The 16699-nt window shown below is 40.3% G+C and overlaps 1 protein-coding gene across 1 annotated transcript in view; it reads left to right on the top strand.

The window, feature by feature from the left end:
• Positions 1–16699, top strand: part of Me1 (malic enzyme 1) — a 113461-nt gene that overhangs the window by 43376 nt on the left and 53386 nt on the right. Inside the window, exons 4-6 of the mRNA XM_032909690.1 lie at positions 3704–3779; positions 7253–7414; positions 12083–12186. Of these exons, the coding sequence (XP_032765581.1) occupies positions 3704–3779; positions 7253–7414; positions 12083–12186 (342 nt within the window). The remainder of the gene's footprint in view (positions 1–3703; positions 3780–7252; positions 7415–12082; positions 12187–16699) is intronic.

Below are 16699 nucleotides of genomic sequence, written 5' to 3'. Positions count from 1 at the left end.
ATGATATCACTTCATGGGCTCTCTAAAATTATAAGCAAGCTCACAAAATAAAAACTCACAATCGCCAGGATGTAAACAAACTGCATAAAAACAATCCTCTAAATCTATCTTGAAATGGCAGTTGGAGTAAGCAAACTGGCTGTAATGCTCTCACAAGTTCTAAAACCTCATCAATCCTTCATAAATCTTGTAACAATTGCTACCTGTTTGATTTTTTCTCAATTATAAATAAGTTTGAGTTAGTCAATGCAACACTGGCAATCCTTAATCACAATCCTTAAGTTCTCCTTGTAACACCAGAGCACAACCACAAGGTCACCTGATTCCTGAGTAAGTGACTAGGCAGCTGTCCTTGGGGCAGTGGAATTAGCATTAAAATACAGATAACTTCAGGGCAAACCACAACTTTGGAAAGCAAAACCTCCAACAAACAATCTCCAAAACACCGAGGCTATCCTTCATGCTACTAAGTTTGACTGCCAATTCCTACATATGAACGCACGATGGTGTGGTCTCCAATACCTCAAGAAAGAACATTGCCCTAAATTCTTTTAGAAGCCTGGTTTCTACAATAAGAGTTCCATAAAAAATATTATCTCAATTTAGACCTGTTTTCCCTAGGTTGGCTCATGCGCCGCATGTTGTCTAGGAATGACTCCATCCAAATTACCAGCTTTATGTCAACTTTCTGTTACCAATATTATACCTTTTAACCATATCCAATAACTTAAAAGCCAATAGTCCATAACCAAGGCATGTAGAGCATATTTATACATTTAAAAACCAATCAGAAACAAAATTGAAGTATTACACCTATCTTTAATATTTAGACCAAGCACCATTTTTACTTTTCTAGCTATGATTTTTAAGAGAAGCAGCTTGTCACCTGCTAAGTCTAATAATAAGTCAGGATTTTTCTAAGAGAAACAGCCATCAGCTCCTGTACCAAAGAAGCTGAGGGGCTGCTGGGCGCCTTTTAGGATGCTCGTGTAAACATTTTAAAGCCCCTGGGGAGCTTGCCCAACAGACTTAGGCTTCTAGCTACAGATGTAGGCTCAAAAGCCAATTGAAACTTTTGTTTATTTGTACCTTTTTTTGAAAAGGAGTTAAAACTACATCAATGCGTGAATCAACCAGCATTTAAAATTTTAACCTTTTCTTTTAAACATGAAACACAAAACATTTAAACAACGAGAAACAAAAACCACAGACATAAACTGACAGACATGGACAGCTTGGTGCACCAAGGACAAACAATAGACATAGAGGGAAAAAACTAGATGGTGTCCCACCGAAGGGACCCACATATCCTACCTATGGAACCCAGAACCAGAAATAAGCATTTCTTCTGCTTTCCCTCTGTTCCTAGGAGAGCTCTGAAAAGGTTTTCTCTTTCTCCAAAGCATCTGTGGAGAGTCCGGAGGACTGTTTTCCCAAACCCGTTCTCTCTCATATCTAGGGGTGTAAACTATCTCTAGTCAGGGTCCAAAGACTAAAATATAACTCTAACAGAACGCATATGCAAAAAACACTTTACCGTTACCTTGTCCCTTTTTTATGACAAGTTTACTCAGGCTAGCCCAAATCATCCAGGCCTTTTCTGCTCCATCTTCGTCCAATCGTCCCTTCTCCTGTGCGGCGGGCTCCCAGGGGCGTCTGGTAGGTGGTACCCCCTTTCTTCTCCGATCTGGTGGGACCTCCATTTATCGGCGCCAGCACCGACCTGGTACCGAGAATCGGGTGAAAGCCTCGGGATGAAAAAACACACATACACACACACAGGTTATCGTGTCAAGCCAGGAGAGGAAGAGAAGAGGAAGAGAGAGAGAGAGAGAGAGAGAGAGAGGAGAGGGAGGGAGGGAGGGAGGGAGGGAGGAGGAGAGAGGAGGGAGGGGAGGGAGGCAGAAGGAAGAGTGAGAGTGAGGAAGAAGAGTGAGAGAGTCTCCTGTAGCTTTATTCACTTATATACCCAAGTCTCCAGGTAGAAAATAACTGGGAAGCACAATGGGAAACCCTGGCTCGTGACTACCTGGCTCGTGACTTGGTAACAAAAGACCAACTATGAGACCTGAATTAATTAGGGAGAAATCCCAGAAGACCAGCCTAAATCTCCAGGATAAAGGCTGAGGAAGTAAAAGGCAGAAGTAAATTGACCACCACCCAGGTGTGGTCCAGGTGTGTCAGTTCCACATGCATCAGCCGGGCTCAGCAGAGGTCATGCAGTGGCGACACTGGGTGTTTACTACTTGGTCTTTTCTTCCTGTGCCGTAAATACATGGGAGAGGCCTCTGTCCAACAATCCCATGACTTTTACTGTGGCCGTGCAGTTACAAAGCGGCCAGGCCCAAATCCAATATGGCACTACATCTGGGAATATGCACATGAATACAGATTCTTTCAAAGACCAGAAGAGAGCATCAGATTCCTTGGAGCAGGAATTCCAGGCAGTTGTGGGTTGCCTGAACCAAATATGGGTTCCCTGAAAGAATAGTGCGTGCTCCTAACTACTGAACCATCACTTCAGGTTAAAGTAATGTGTTTTCTCTGTGTAGTATATGTATATTTCTGTGTGAGCGTATGCATGCTTATATGTGTGCACATATCGGCATATACTTGCAGGGTCCAGAGGTCAATATTGGTTATCTTCCTCAATTACTCTTTACCCTTTAAGATGTGTTGTAGGATATTTGATCACACTGTGAACCCCAAGATTGTGTTGTTTACCGGAAAAACCGGTTTCTAGTTGTGGTGTGGCTCAACCTTAGTACACACCTTTAATCCCTCTGGCTGGAATATAAACACATCCTTAGTACACACCTTTAATCCCTCTGGCTGGAATATAAACACATCCTTAGTACACACCTTTAATCCCTGAGAGTGAAGGTAAAGTTAGTTTATAGAAGGAAGCACCAATGTCGAATTGAGTGGCAGACAGAGTGATGATTCAGAGAAAGGTTTGACAGAATAGGATATGCCCAACTCTCATGAGAAGAGAGGGGAAAGGGAAGCTATAAGAAGAGGGAGCAGTGTAGGGGTTGGGTAGGGAAAGTGGGAGAGAGGGAGACAGGGAGAGGGAGGAAGCAGTTTTACAGAGACCAGATGCAGAGAGAAAGAGCCACAGAATGAGGAGCTAGAAGATTACAACATATCGCCATAGTTAGTATGAGGCCACGCAGAACAATTCAGGAGAAGCTGAGAGAAGTCAGCTTGGAGACAAGTTTATACCAGAACAGCTGAGTCCAGCCAGAGTTCAGAAAGGACTAGGAAGGGATGATCTTACTCAGCAGTAAGTCTCAGAGGCTGAAAACACTCTAGGCCTAGAGTAGATTTTAAGCAGACTAGAAGCTTCCAGGACTAGGCCTAGGTTATCAGACAGAGGCAGTAAGCATCAAAGACAACAATTACCTTAGATGAATAAAAGATACTTTTACAAAGCAGGATCTGTCATTGAGTGTAAAGCTCACTGATTTGCCTAGGGTGACTTTCCCTTGAGCTTCAGGGATCCTTCTTTCTCTACTTCAGTTTTGTGCAGTGTTGTACATCAACCCTCTCACAGGAGTTCTAGTCTTTTTTTTTTTTTTTTTTTTTTTAAAGACTTAGTAATGTAATAAAATGGAGGTATATTAATTGATTTAAATTTTTACTAATGTTATAGTCGTTTAACAGATTTGAAGTAAATTACAACAATTTTTTTTTCTACTAGAGGCCTCTTTATTAGTATCCACGACAAAGGGCATATTGCTTCAGTTCTTAACGCATGGCCAGAAGATGTTGTCAAGGTAAGTTATCAGTAATTTTGCACTGAGGTAGTTTGTTTTTTAAGTCTCATGAAACAGTTTATATCATAATCACAATCTCACTTGCTGTGAGCAGCATTGACTGTCACTAATTAATATTTCTAATTTCTCTACAGTATATTAATTTTATTATAAAGCTATTTAGAGACTCCCTGTAACTGCAAGCTTTGCTACTTGACTTCTTTGTTCCCCAGAATGATGACTCTGAGACTGAATTATTTCTGAATAAATGCCTACGCCATAAGCTAGGGCTTGTTCCCTGACTAGCTCATAACTTAATTAACCCATTTTTTTTCTATTCTATGAGTGCCACATAGCTGGTTACCCTTTCCTCAGATCCATGCAACCATCTCCATTAGCATTCAGGGCAAATTTTTTCCTGCACCCGACTCTATCCCAGAATTCTCTCTCTCTCTCCTTGCTGAACCCCCACCTCCTATTTCCTGCATAAGCTAATAGGCCATATTAACAGGTGGTGCTTACATATATTACACAAGAGATTCTCTCTACGTTTCCCTGTTACTTCTAATGCATTAGTGTTTCATTCTTCATAAAGTCATTGTATAGCACACACACACACACACACACACACACACACACACACACGTTGAACATGTAGGGCATATAGTTTCTTTAGGCAAACTCTGTTATTGTATTTGTTGTGTTTGATGACACACCAAGTTTAGAGGAGGGAGGAGATACCTGTTAAATCATTCTTTCTATCATTATGTCCTTAAGGAGCTGTGAGTTAATGAAATTTGAAGTAATAATTCCTAAGGGTGTGGTTGTGTGCACCTGTGTGCATACTGTGTGCATGTGTGTGTATTTGTGGTGTGTTCACTCCACAGCCTTGATTATGGGATCTGAACTCTGGTCAGATTTCTTGGCAAGTCTTTTTGCCTGCTGAGCCATCCCCTGGCTTGATATTTTTCATTAACCAGAAATTTGGAGATTTGAAAAGTCAACAAGGTAGTTTAGAAAATTTGTTCTGGAGTGGGGTTCTAATCACTACTTCATATTTGCCACCGTAACAGCAAGGCCTAGGCAATCGCCCCAGCCAGCACTTGGTTGTAATAGCATAATGAAGAGTAAGGTACAGTCTTTCCTGTGTAGCTGAACACACACGGAACAAAGGTGATCTATTAGATAAATAAGTGTATAGACACTCGATTTGCTCATTCTGAAGATATGTTTATGACACAACATTTCGCCCTGTTATGACCCTTTAATGTTGAAAATTTTTCAATAAGACACAAACTAAACGAAGATACAGATATCTCAAATTTTTAAAAACAGTCTCAGTATGTGATTGTAATTTATTAGGTAATGGTACTCCATGGGACGGGAGCCCAGGGAATAGATGTGAAGTATGACAGCAACAAAGATAAATGCCTTAAGATCTTCATATTTAAGACATACTTCATTTGACATAGATGTTCTATCAAGTGAATGACAGTGTATACTATTATAACCCTCTTTTAAAAAATTGAAACTGTTGAAAATTATATAGCTTCTGTGCTTTTAATGACTTGGAAAGCATTGCATAAATTACTCAGATTATAATTAATTATATAATAAAGTTACTATCCTTGTAGAATATACCATTAAGACATTTCTAAGTGTAGGCAAGCCATCCCCACGTTGAGAATGCATTTATGAGTGTGTATCATCCATAGTGCATATAGGTGCCTCCCTCTGTGACAGCACATGAAGTACAGTTGTGTCTACTAATTACACACCTGAGCTTTGGGGACACTGAAAAATGGCTGTAAACTTAAAACAGAGTTACAGTGCTCAGTAATAGCATATATATTACTAGAAATTAGAGCTGCATTAAACGTAATATGTGGTCACTTTCTCTGTAAGAGCATGAGTATATTGATCAATTACAAGTAGGGGAAATTGTCACTCCTTGAAATTAACAGAGAAAAGTTTTCAAAGATGGAGTATGTGGAATATGCTAAATAGTTTCACCTCTTTTCAAAATGACTTTACTTATAAAAACAGTTTTCAATAGTTGTATTTCACAGTGCACAAAAATTGAAGACCACACATCTCAGAAGTGCATTTTCAAGCCTAGTTGGCAGAACAGCGTGGCAGAGAGCACAGTGCTGAGAGCAGACCCAGCTGCTGCTGCTGCTCTGGGACTGCCAAGGGGAGTCATTTTGAATTTCATGATCTCCATTTCATGATCTGTAAAGAAGGGGACGCGAGTATGCTCTCAATCCCCATTAGAGCGCTGTGACTTTCCGAGGAGATGGGCAGCTACGTTTATTTAGAATGCGAAATACAACTATTATGATATGTTCTTTATATGTCACGATTTCACTTTATGTATTGGTGGATTTTCCGAGTACTTACTGACTGTTTATGAGTGCAAAATATTGTCCCAGATGCTGGGGTCACAGTAGCGAGCTAACACCGCCACTCTGAAAGCACATGCATTAAGTTTCCTTTCAAACTGAGAAATAGAAGAGCTAGAATGATGGCTCAGCAGTTAGAATGATTGGCTGCTATTCTCAAGCCCCTTCGCTTGATTCCCAGCACCACAAACGTCCAGTCCAAAAGAATCTGATGTCCTTTTCTGGCCTCTGCAAGCATCAAGCATGCATGTGGTACATAGACTTACAAGCAGGTGAAGCACCCACATACATAAAATAAGTGAATTAAAAAAAGGAAGAACTAGAAGCCTTATCTAGGGTCAAACAACTGCTATCCCATGGATAGTTTGAATGCATCACTTCATTTTATCTAATAAATTAGCTTTGTTTTAACTCATTTTGTGGTCATGAATCATAAAGCGAAGGCATCAATGTTTTCTAATGATGATATTACATTCTATAAAATAAGCCCTCTACATGAACAACATATATGATTGCTAAATAAGTAGAAATAAGCCAAGCAAAACTCATAAGTTCTGGGGAAAGGTCATCAGATAATTAGTACGGCAGACTGTCGTGGGCATGCTCTAGAGACAACAGCACAGTGCCAGGTGCTTCCGGGACTCAGAAGTCCGAGGATCTGGGGGCAGAGGAATGGCTACCTTGTATACTTAGCACTTCTGCAGGATGTTATTACGGACACTCCTGTAATGGCCCTGAGGGCATTGGCTACTCTGACAGCTACCCTATGGGTTTTTTGTTCTGTTTTGTTTTGTAATCTGAGATCTGGTTTTCTATTTGCCCTCTCAATTGAAGAGTAAATTATTTGTGTTGTTTGAATTTCTGTTTAATGCCCTCTCTTCTTTTCACAGTAATATAATTAATCTACGTATAACTATATAATGCTCAGCATATATAGGTCAAACCTATTTCTTCTCCCCATTCTTCCCTACTGGCTATGATTAAATATTCTGTTTATGTATATTTAATGTATGTTTTTTGTAGTTCAGTGTTGAATGGGAGGACTAGAGACCAGGAATGAAGACAGACATTTTGTCTTTTTCTTCCTTGTAGGCTATTGTGGTGACTGATGGAGAGCGAATCCTCGGCTTGGGCGACCTTGGTTGTAATGGGATGGGCATCCCTGTGGGTAAGCTGGCCCTGTACACAGCGTGCGGAGGGGTGAATCCACAGCAGTGTCTACCCATCACTTTGGACGTGGGCACAGAAAACGAGGTAAACATTCCAAGTGTACAAAACTGATAGCTGTCTCTAAAAATGGTGTCAATGTTTGCATTTTGACATTGTGTTTTAGAGGTTACCCCACTCCCCGGAACTCTGCCCCCAACAGTTATAAGAAAGATGTTCTTTCTGCTGTTTTCTCATCTCTATAAACAGTTCATGGTTCATCTGTCTGAGGGTCTCGAATCCTTTGGATAAGTACTGCTTCACTGGTGCTGGAAGCGCATGAATGACTGAGATACCATGATTTCTGATTATCTTTACATTGTGCAGGCTCTAATTCTGTGGGGCCTGTTAGACCTAATCTTAGTATTATTGAGACCTTACTATTCTGAACATCCGTATTGATCCTCGGGTAGAGGATTTGGAGTTCAATTCCTCTTCCTCATTATTATTTTAGAGCGTTTCCATCAGTGATTTAAACAAACAGTTGTTATGTTTTCTACCATGTACAACCAATCATATTTAGCTTCTGTACACAAATACTTATTTAACCTTTATTTAAGGAAATAATTTGATTTAAAATCTGACTTCTGTTATTTTCTTTTTCTATACTAATAGAAATGACTTAGTTATGAAACCTAGCCTGTTTTAACATACTATTTTAAAATTGAATGTATATATTGACACTAAGAAACATCTTCGTGTCAAAGTAACTGTTACTTTAGTTTTTATATATCTTTTTAAGATTTATTTATTTATTTAATGTATATGAGTACTCTGTCAGCAGGTACACCTGCATGCTAGAAGAGGCCATCAGATCACATGGTTGTAAGCCACCTAGTGGTTGCTGGGACTTGAACTGAGGACCTCTTGACTCTCAGTGCTCCTAACTGCTGAGTCATCTCTCCAGCCCAAGTTTATATGTTTTTAAAGGAAGCTGAGATATATGGAAGTCAAGTAAAATAAAACCTACAGTATCTGTGGTATATCTTGAAAATTCTAGGGTTATTGAAGGAGAATGAAAGCTATGAAATCAACATATAATAATTTGAACAATTTTAAACCTGCACCTTTAAAATTGATTCATTTATTTTTACTCATTTTTATACGTGTTTTGTTTAGATGGGTATGTTGCACCACACGTGTGCCTGGTGCCCGTGATGTTAGAAGTAGGCATCAGATCCCCTGGATCTGGGGTTACAGATGGTTTTGAGCCACATGCAGGTGCTGGGAACTGACCCTGCTTCCCTTCAGAAGCAGTCAGTGCTTTTAACCAAAAGAGCCCTCTCTTCAGTCCCCACCTGGGCCTTTTTTGCAAGGTTATCAGTGTTATGTGGACTTAGAGAAACTTAGTCATTGTTATTTACAATAGATTTTTACATTAATAGATTGCATGAATTATCAGAATCAAATGGTTTCATGAAAGTGGGTCTTAGAGGTGTCAAGTTGACTGATTGATAACCTTGTATTTTTTACACTGTCTGCTTTTTAAAATGAATCACATATTGGAGAATGCTACCTGCATTGTCACTATTTACCTCCAAATTTGTCCTTCGGTGTCAAAAGTATTGTGTTATTTTCGCATGTGTATGGATGTGATGTGCATGTGTGCATGTGTGTGGGAGTACATGTGTGTAAATGGCTGTGTGTGTGTGTCAGAAATCAAATTGTGTGGCTAGTCACAATAAGGTTTTCACAATGCAAAGTATTCATGTAGCTTTCTTTTGTGACAGCCTATAAACTAGAATAATCTTCAGTCCCCCCCCCTTTTTTTTTGTTTGGTTAGGATACAGAGTGATAGGTTCCATCTCCATAGGTATATGTGTCTCCATAGGTATATGACATTATGTCTCCATAGGTATATGACATTATAGCTTGCTCTCATCAATTGCCATCCACCATTGTCCTCCCACGTCACCCCGTTTTCTCCTATGACTGCTTCCCTTTTAAATTGCACTTTATATTTTTTGGCAGTCAAACCTGTAACAATACATTATCTTTTCAAGTGTTATCTTAATTTTATTAATTAAAATTTTATAAAAACAATTTCTTTCAAGTACGTTATTATAAGAAAATTATATAGGATTCTAATTTTGAAACTGCCTTTTTCATGAGTCTTATACTCAACTATTAATTTATTTTTCTCTCCTCTTTTGCATATTTGTGTGGGTGTGTAAGAGGACAGCCTATGGGAGTTGGCTCTTTCCTTCTGCCCTGTGAGTTCTGGCAATTGAACTCAGGGCATCTGGCTTAGTGGAAACGCCCTTGTCTGCTGGACTGCTTCAGTTATGCTTCTCTATGTCATGTACATCAGTTATCAGTGTGGGAGCGAATGGGAGAAAAGGGGGGCACAGTTTTCTCAGTTGTATTCACCCCCTTTTCTAAATCTCATAGTCAGAGGCTAAATATATTCCAGACTTGAGAACATATTTTAGTATTGGCAGCCATCAGTAACACATTGGCAGTTTAACCTCGGCTGCCCAGAAGCCTGCCAATGGCTTGTTTAAAGAGTGCCTTAAGGGACAGCTGGGCTTTCCAACAGTTCTTAGTTTCAGATTTTTTATTTTACATTTCTGTGACTTAACATGTTAGCTTCCAGTGAGCAAAACGCCTTACCTACTTGTTAAGTAGTATATTGCATGTTAGATATATTGTTCAAACCAAGGGGATTTCACAGTGAGAGAGAGTGCTATTAGTAATTACACCAGGACAACAGGTATGCTCTTGGCCGTGGTTTCCATTGGCTTTAAGTAAACCCTACTTCAGGAGATTCAAATAGCTGAAGCACCTTAACAGCAGTGCACCTGAGAGACTGTATTTGTCTGTTGTGAAGGGTCTCCAAACCCAGTGGCTTGGAGCAATCACTGTTTCATTAATGTTTATGGCCCTGTGACTGTCGTTTCGCCCGGGTGGTCGGAAAGCCTGGATGGCTGGACAAGTGTGCCTTCTTCCTCTTAGTCCTTAGTCTTCATAAATGGTCAGTGGGCCTCTACGGTACAAGGATCTCCATCGCAGTAACAGGGAGGGTGGGTCCAAAGTCAGGCTCCTCTGATCCAGATCAGGTCTAGGTGCAGATGAGGCCTGATCTTTGCTTCCTGATAGGTCTCGTTTTACATATTCTCTCACACCAAACTTACAGTGACAAGTCAGGGACAGAATGATGGCTGCCACATTCCTAGTCAAAATTGGAGGAAGAGGAACCCCCTGGTTCTACAAGGTCCACAGCCAGTGAAGCCTCTGTGGACATCAAGCCCCTGCTCATGGCCTGGTTTTGATTCCTCAGAGAGGATTTCTGTAGCACATTGTTTTCGGGCTCTTGCCCTCCTGTGAGTTCTTGATTCTGCCCTCTGAGATACCCCTCCATTTTCATAACAATTTGTCTATAGTCTGCATTTAAACCATTTAGAGGTTTTAAAAAAGCAGTGTTTGGAGTTTCTAGTGTTCAAGTCCCATATATATATAAATAAATATTTCCCTGTGAATTTTTTTGATTACCATTATAAAATGGCATTGTGTTTTATTTCGACTATTATAAATACATAGAGATATACTTGTTTTTGTTTAGTGTTCTTATATCCTATGACTATATTAAATTAATATACGTTCATATTGGCACTTTCTATTACATAATTATGTCTATACAAATACAAAGTGTTAGTTCTTCCTTTTGCAGTCTGTATGTTTGCCTTTTTCCTGCTGTATTGTAATGGCTAGTGTCTCTGGTGTAATGATGAAGAAAAGTGATAAGGATAGATATTCTTGCTCTGTTTGGAATCTGAACATAATCTAGTCTTTCACTGTAAAATATACCATCAGCTATGTTTTTTTCACAGATATTCTTAATTTACTGAGAACTTTGCCACTAATAGGCATGTTTTACACTATCTACATTATACCTCAAATTAAAAATTGATTTATTAAAATAATGTTAAGGATTATTTATACCAAAACTTAGGCAGAGTAATGGTATCTCACATTTCTCTCTTTAAGAAATAAGAAACAAGGGCTGGAGAGATGGCTCAGAGGTTAAGAGCACTGACTGCTCTTCCAAAAGTACTGACTGTTCAATTCCCAGCTTATACATGATGGTTTATAACCATCTGTAATGAGAGGCCCCCTTCTGGCCTGCAGGCATACATGCAGGCAAAATGCTATACACATAAATAAATAAAATGTTTAAAAAAAAAAAAGAAATAGGAAAGTAGAAAGTTTAAAAAGCTTGGTGAAAGCTAGAAATATTCTCTCAAGTGGGTTAATAGTATATAACAAATATACCCAAAATGTTTGAAGATTTTGGTTTTTTGGAAATTAAATCTATGAAAAATGGTTATTTTTTCATTTATAAGTTGTAAATTTTTAAAACAACATTCTTTCCATGTGTGTAAAATTTGCCTATAAAGTTAGAGTGGAGCTTTTCTAATGAGCACCACTGACATATTTTAATTACTTTTCTTTCCCCCAGACTAACATTCCCTAGAATGTTTTAAGGTTTAGTAATTTTTTTAATTTGGTTTGTGACGAGCATGGATGTACTCTATATAGTACAGTATTAATATACTATACATTAAGCAGCTAGTGACTATGGGCCTCTGTGAATCAGTATGTCAAGATTTTATTTTTGTTTCTGTCTCTTATAGAGCTGATCAAACAGACTAAGGGCAGGTAAATGACTTTCTCCCTGCTAATTCTTTTTCATGGCAACTGCTTTTTTACCACTAGGAGTTACTTAAAGATCCCTTGTATATTGGGCTGCGGCACAGGCGAGTGAGAGGCCCTGAATATGATGCGTTTTTGGATGAATTCATGGAGGCAGCGTCTTCCAAGTATGTATAGTCTTTATCTATCTGTACTCGAGTTGGATAAAAGCCTAAGACCAAACAACATACTATGAAAATCTCCTGTTTGGTTTAGTATGGCTTAATAATCAGACCAACAATGAATGAATTCTCTTTCTCTCCCTCTCTCCCTCTTCCTGTCTTCTCCCTCCCCCTCCTCCATCTCCCCTCTTCCTCCCCTCCCCTGCTCTCTCCCCTTCCCTCTCTTCCTCTCTCTCCCCCTCTGGTGTGTCCTCCAAGCTATCTCTGTCCCTCTTCCCAAAGGAGCCTTGTTCTTAGAGGTGTCATTGCTGCCATTGAAGTAGGCGATGGTCTCCGGCTTTTCCACACTAAATCCCCAGATCTTCTCTGAAATGCATGATTATGGGAAGTAGGGAACTGGCCAATGACAGTAAATAGAAAAAGGAAGCCTTTTCCTTTTTTGCATCTTTGGCACTTCATTTTTGGCTGCGGGTAAGATCTGCTCTCCATTCATGTTTGCGGCTGACATTGGACCCTTTTGTGGTGGGAGAAGGAAGAGGTGGAGACTGAGTTTGAGCCATGCGATCCCAAAGCTGTAAAGGGGAGAACCCGGGTATCAATTGCTGTTCATGCATCTCTGCTTAAATCAGCATTATTTGGTTAAATCTACTACTGTGTTTTCATACAATGAAGTAAGCACTGGATTGTGGGCCTTCTGGTACTATAGACTTTCCAACGTTTTCTCTAAGAAGGGGATCTGCAATAATTTTAGTAATATATTCTGAGGGAAATCTGTCATGCCAACTGACAGCCAATCATTTTGTTAGTATGCAGCCACAAAACCATTATTGTTTAAAAATACATTTGTACTTTGGTGGTTGTACTTTGTTGTTTGTTTGTGAGTAACTTTATCACTGGCATTTCATGTAACTAAGATGTTCTTTTGTTTCTTATGATTTAAAGTCATAACCAACAGAAGCAAACGGTCTCCTCATCCATTCCCACAGGGTTTAAATACTTGGAACCTCATGTCATGCACGCCAATGCAGAGTACACTTGTACACTTTTAAAGAGCTGTGGACTTAACTTAAAAAGAATGTGCTTAATTAATTTGTTACTATCCTACTTCCACATTAAGCTATATTTACTCATAGAAATAGTCACAGAACTTTAGTTCAAGTTCAAAATTATGTGATACCATTCATTTCTACTTATAATTCACATATAATTTTAAAGGTTTTACCATAAAACCTTAGATAAGTTGTGATTGTCAACTTTCTAAATAACAGCGTAATCAAGAGATTGATTCAGTCGTGCCACGAAGTCTCCTGATAGAAAAGGAAATGACACTTGCAATGTGTTTACTTCACTGTCAGATCATAAGTTTAAAATTTACGTAAATCAGACAAATTCCTGATATTTGCAGGGAATTTATCTAAGGCACTACATGATGATGAGTAGAAGAAAATCCTCATGGAAACCGAGAACAGCTTTCTGGAGAACTGGAGATAGGAACCAAGTTGGAAAGATCTTTTTCCTTGCAAGATCAGAAAACAACTTACATTTTAAATGTAAAAGAAAATGGGGATTAGTAGACTCAACAGTGATTTTTTTAATGCATGAAACATCTATAGCCAGGCATGTTTGCTCATGTCTATAATCCTAGGAATTTGGGAACTGAAGCAGGAGGATTACTGTGAGCTCCAGTTTATTCTGCATTAAATGAGACTGCTCAAACAAAAATGGTGCAAAGGAGGAATCGTCCTTCTAGGTCCTTCCTAGAGTAAAAGCAGAGATTTCAAAATATATTGTTTTGATGTTGTTCCTTTAGAAGCTGACTAGGAGTAAAACCAAGCACTTTCCAGTTAGGGTGATAAAGGCATATTCATTTTAAAAGGAAACATGACTTAAACTCATGATTGAGGAGTGGCGTTTGCAGTTGGGGTTTCTGAAATGGACTGCATTCAGTGCTATTGGGAACGCACTTGTAGGAGGGAGGAGGAGAACTCCGAGCAGACAGAGGCAGAAGCTGTGTGGCAGCATGGGTCTGCTCACTTGGGTAGTAGCGGTTGGGGCCACCCCTTGTGCTGCCGAGATTGTTAGCATCCATTAGTTTCTGCCACCAACCACCAAAACTGTTCTGGGTTTTAACTTACTGTATTGGCAGAGATGGGGTGGGTGTTGAGGGAGTTTAAAGACATCTTTCTTTGTTTCTCTTGATAGCTCTTAATGTATAGGCCAAAGACATGTGGATATTGTGACATACTTAGTAAGTATGAAATCAGAATATCTCAGTTGAGAGATCCCACACAGGATAGATTTGTGACCATATTCAAACTTTTCTGAGCACCTGGCTGGGGCCCACTGATTACTGTCCTTCATGGTGCTTCTATCAAGGGGAGGAGCAGGAGTACCCTGCCTGATGTTTCAAGTCTCCAGATATCACTGCAGACTCTGTGGGCAGAGTCCTCTAAAGATCTGAGCCCTTCTGAGCCCTTTCACCCAGTGTGCTACCTGATTAAACGATGTAGATTCCTCTTAAGGGCTGGGGAATTATTGTCGACTATCCTTGCCAAGGTATTGCGAAGTGTTGCCTTCTGGAAACTAGTCCTCTTCTTCCTGTGAATTCTGGGTAAAAGATTAGCTCAAGTTTGGAAGTCGTACAAGCAATTGCAGCTTTATTGCGTTAACGGCTTTCCATTGTGTAGCTGTTTGTCTTTGATTTCTTTTGGTAGCAAACATGGAGTGGCAGACTAGGGAAAGCTGTCTCTGTTCTCTCTCATGACTGTGGTCTTTGTCTCACACACTGCTGTTGCTCCTCTAAAGACAATGCACACACCAGGCTCTTTCTGGAGTCCTGTCACCCTCTTACTGTTTATCAGTTAGCCTGGTTATGTATCAATTTTGTCTTCTGTTCATCCTGGTCTCCCCAGAGCCGGAAATAGGCGTTTCAGTGGTTTGGAGGCTTCTCACCAACATATTCCATGTGGCTTTTTTGTCATTGTTTTAGAAAATAGTCATCTGATTGGGGGAGGGGGCCGTATAGAGTTTGTATATCCCAGAATGCCCTTCTCTGAGCCCAGCGAGCCTTGCTTCTCCCACCCATGGCAGTGTCCTGGAAGCTAGCCTTATGTAGTGTGAGCCGTTGGTTTGGGTAGGCATCTGGCAATTATTTTAAGTCACTTTGTGTCATCACTGGGGATTCTTGCCAGTTGTTAAATTCTGCATCCTAAGAAACTGTCTGAAAATCACTACTTCACATTAGGGCCCAGGAGCTGATCAAACACCCCCAGAATTAGGCTCACTTGGACTGCCCTTGGCTAACACAAGCTGTCTAAATCTGTTCCTTTGGGATATGGTAACTCTCTTCCTTCCTAAGCCCATCATGGCTCATGTGGTCCTGATGTGATGGGTGGTATTCCAGGCCTGAGTGGGGTCTGAAGGAGAATAAGGAATCGACAGGTTTAGAGGGTGCATAGCATCTTCTGGAGGAAGACTGTCAACAGTGAGAAGAGAAAAAAGACTGCTTCTGTGGTCGTAAACTGGTGTTGACTCTGAGGGTTTAAGGTTTGGGAAGATCAAGCCAGATATCCCTCTTCGTGCAGCAAGCGTCCACTCACTCTGCCACGATTCTGATGGAGCAGACAGAGTTGCTTGGAGATCTCGGAGGTTCAGGATCTTCTGCCAAAGATCCACGGAATCTGGAAGTCTGTTTGTGCAAGTGAGGTCTTTGGTCCTCATGTCGATGGTTATTTGCCCACAAGACTTGTGTGCTTTTTTTATTACCCTCTTAGCGTGATTCCTCAAAACCTCTGAAACAGCATTCCAGTTAGCATTCTCCTTTATGATAGATCAAGCAGGTCTCCTCAGGAGAGAATTTTAATAGTTGGGCTGCCACCTTGTGCTGAGGTCTAATTACTGCCAGTGGCAGGATCCTTGTGAATATCAGTGACTGACCTTGGTCAAAGGATGCATTTTAACCCCTGCTTTTCCAGGCCAGTCCTGGTACCAGCTGTTGTAGACTCGGTTACGGGGGAGGAGGCGTATTATGAAATGAGGCTCAATGTTTAAGGATTCTTTCAGAAGTGCTCTTGAGAATAACTCCCAGGGAAGAAAGGCAAAGCACACAGGTTAGAGCAGAGGAGGTTGAGTGCCTCTCCTCACTGCCCATAGAGAAATCTGGTAGCTACTATTGTTGCTCTCTGGGCTGTCCTGGCCAACCCTGCATGTTTCTGTATCAGTTAGTGATTGGATGCAGGTCATCCTGGGAAGGAATAGGCCACAGTCTGTGAAGTATTTCTCTGTGGCTGAAGTGACCCTGGGATAGCAGTGGGCAATCTGGGTATCGTTTCATGTCTCTAGTATCGTGACTGAATTCAGGAAGTATTACCTAGCATCTTTAGTAGTGTAGCACATATCTACTTTAATAATCGTTTAGTTGCTGTTGGCAAGATGACTCAGTGGTTAAGAGCACTGGCTGCTCTTCCAGAGGACTCAGATTCACTTCCCAGCACCCACATGACAGCCCACAACTGTCTGC

The sequence above is a fragment of the Rattus rattus genome, chromosome 8, assembly GCF_011064425.1.
Source record: "Rattus rattus isolate New Zealand chromosome 8, Rrattus_CSIRO_v1, whole genome shotgun sequence".
In the NCBI taxonomy this organism is placed as follows: Eukaryota; Metazoa; Chordata; class Mammalia; order Rodentia; family Muridae; genus Rattus; species Rattus rattus.
Note: the sequence above shows the minus strand (reverse complement) of the source record. Positions and strands in the feature narration are given on the sequence as shown.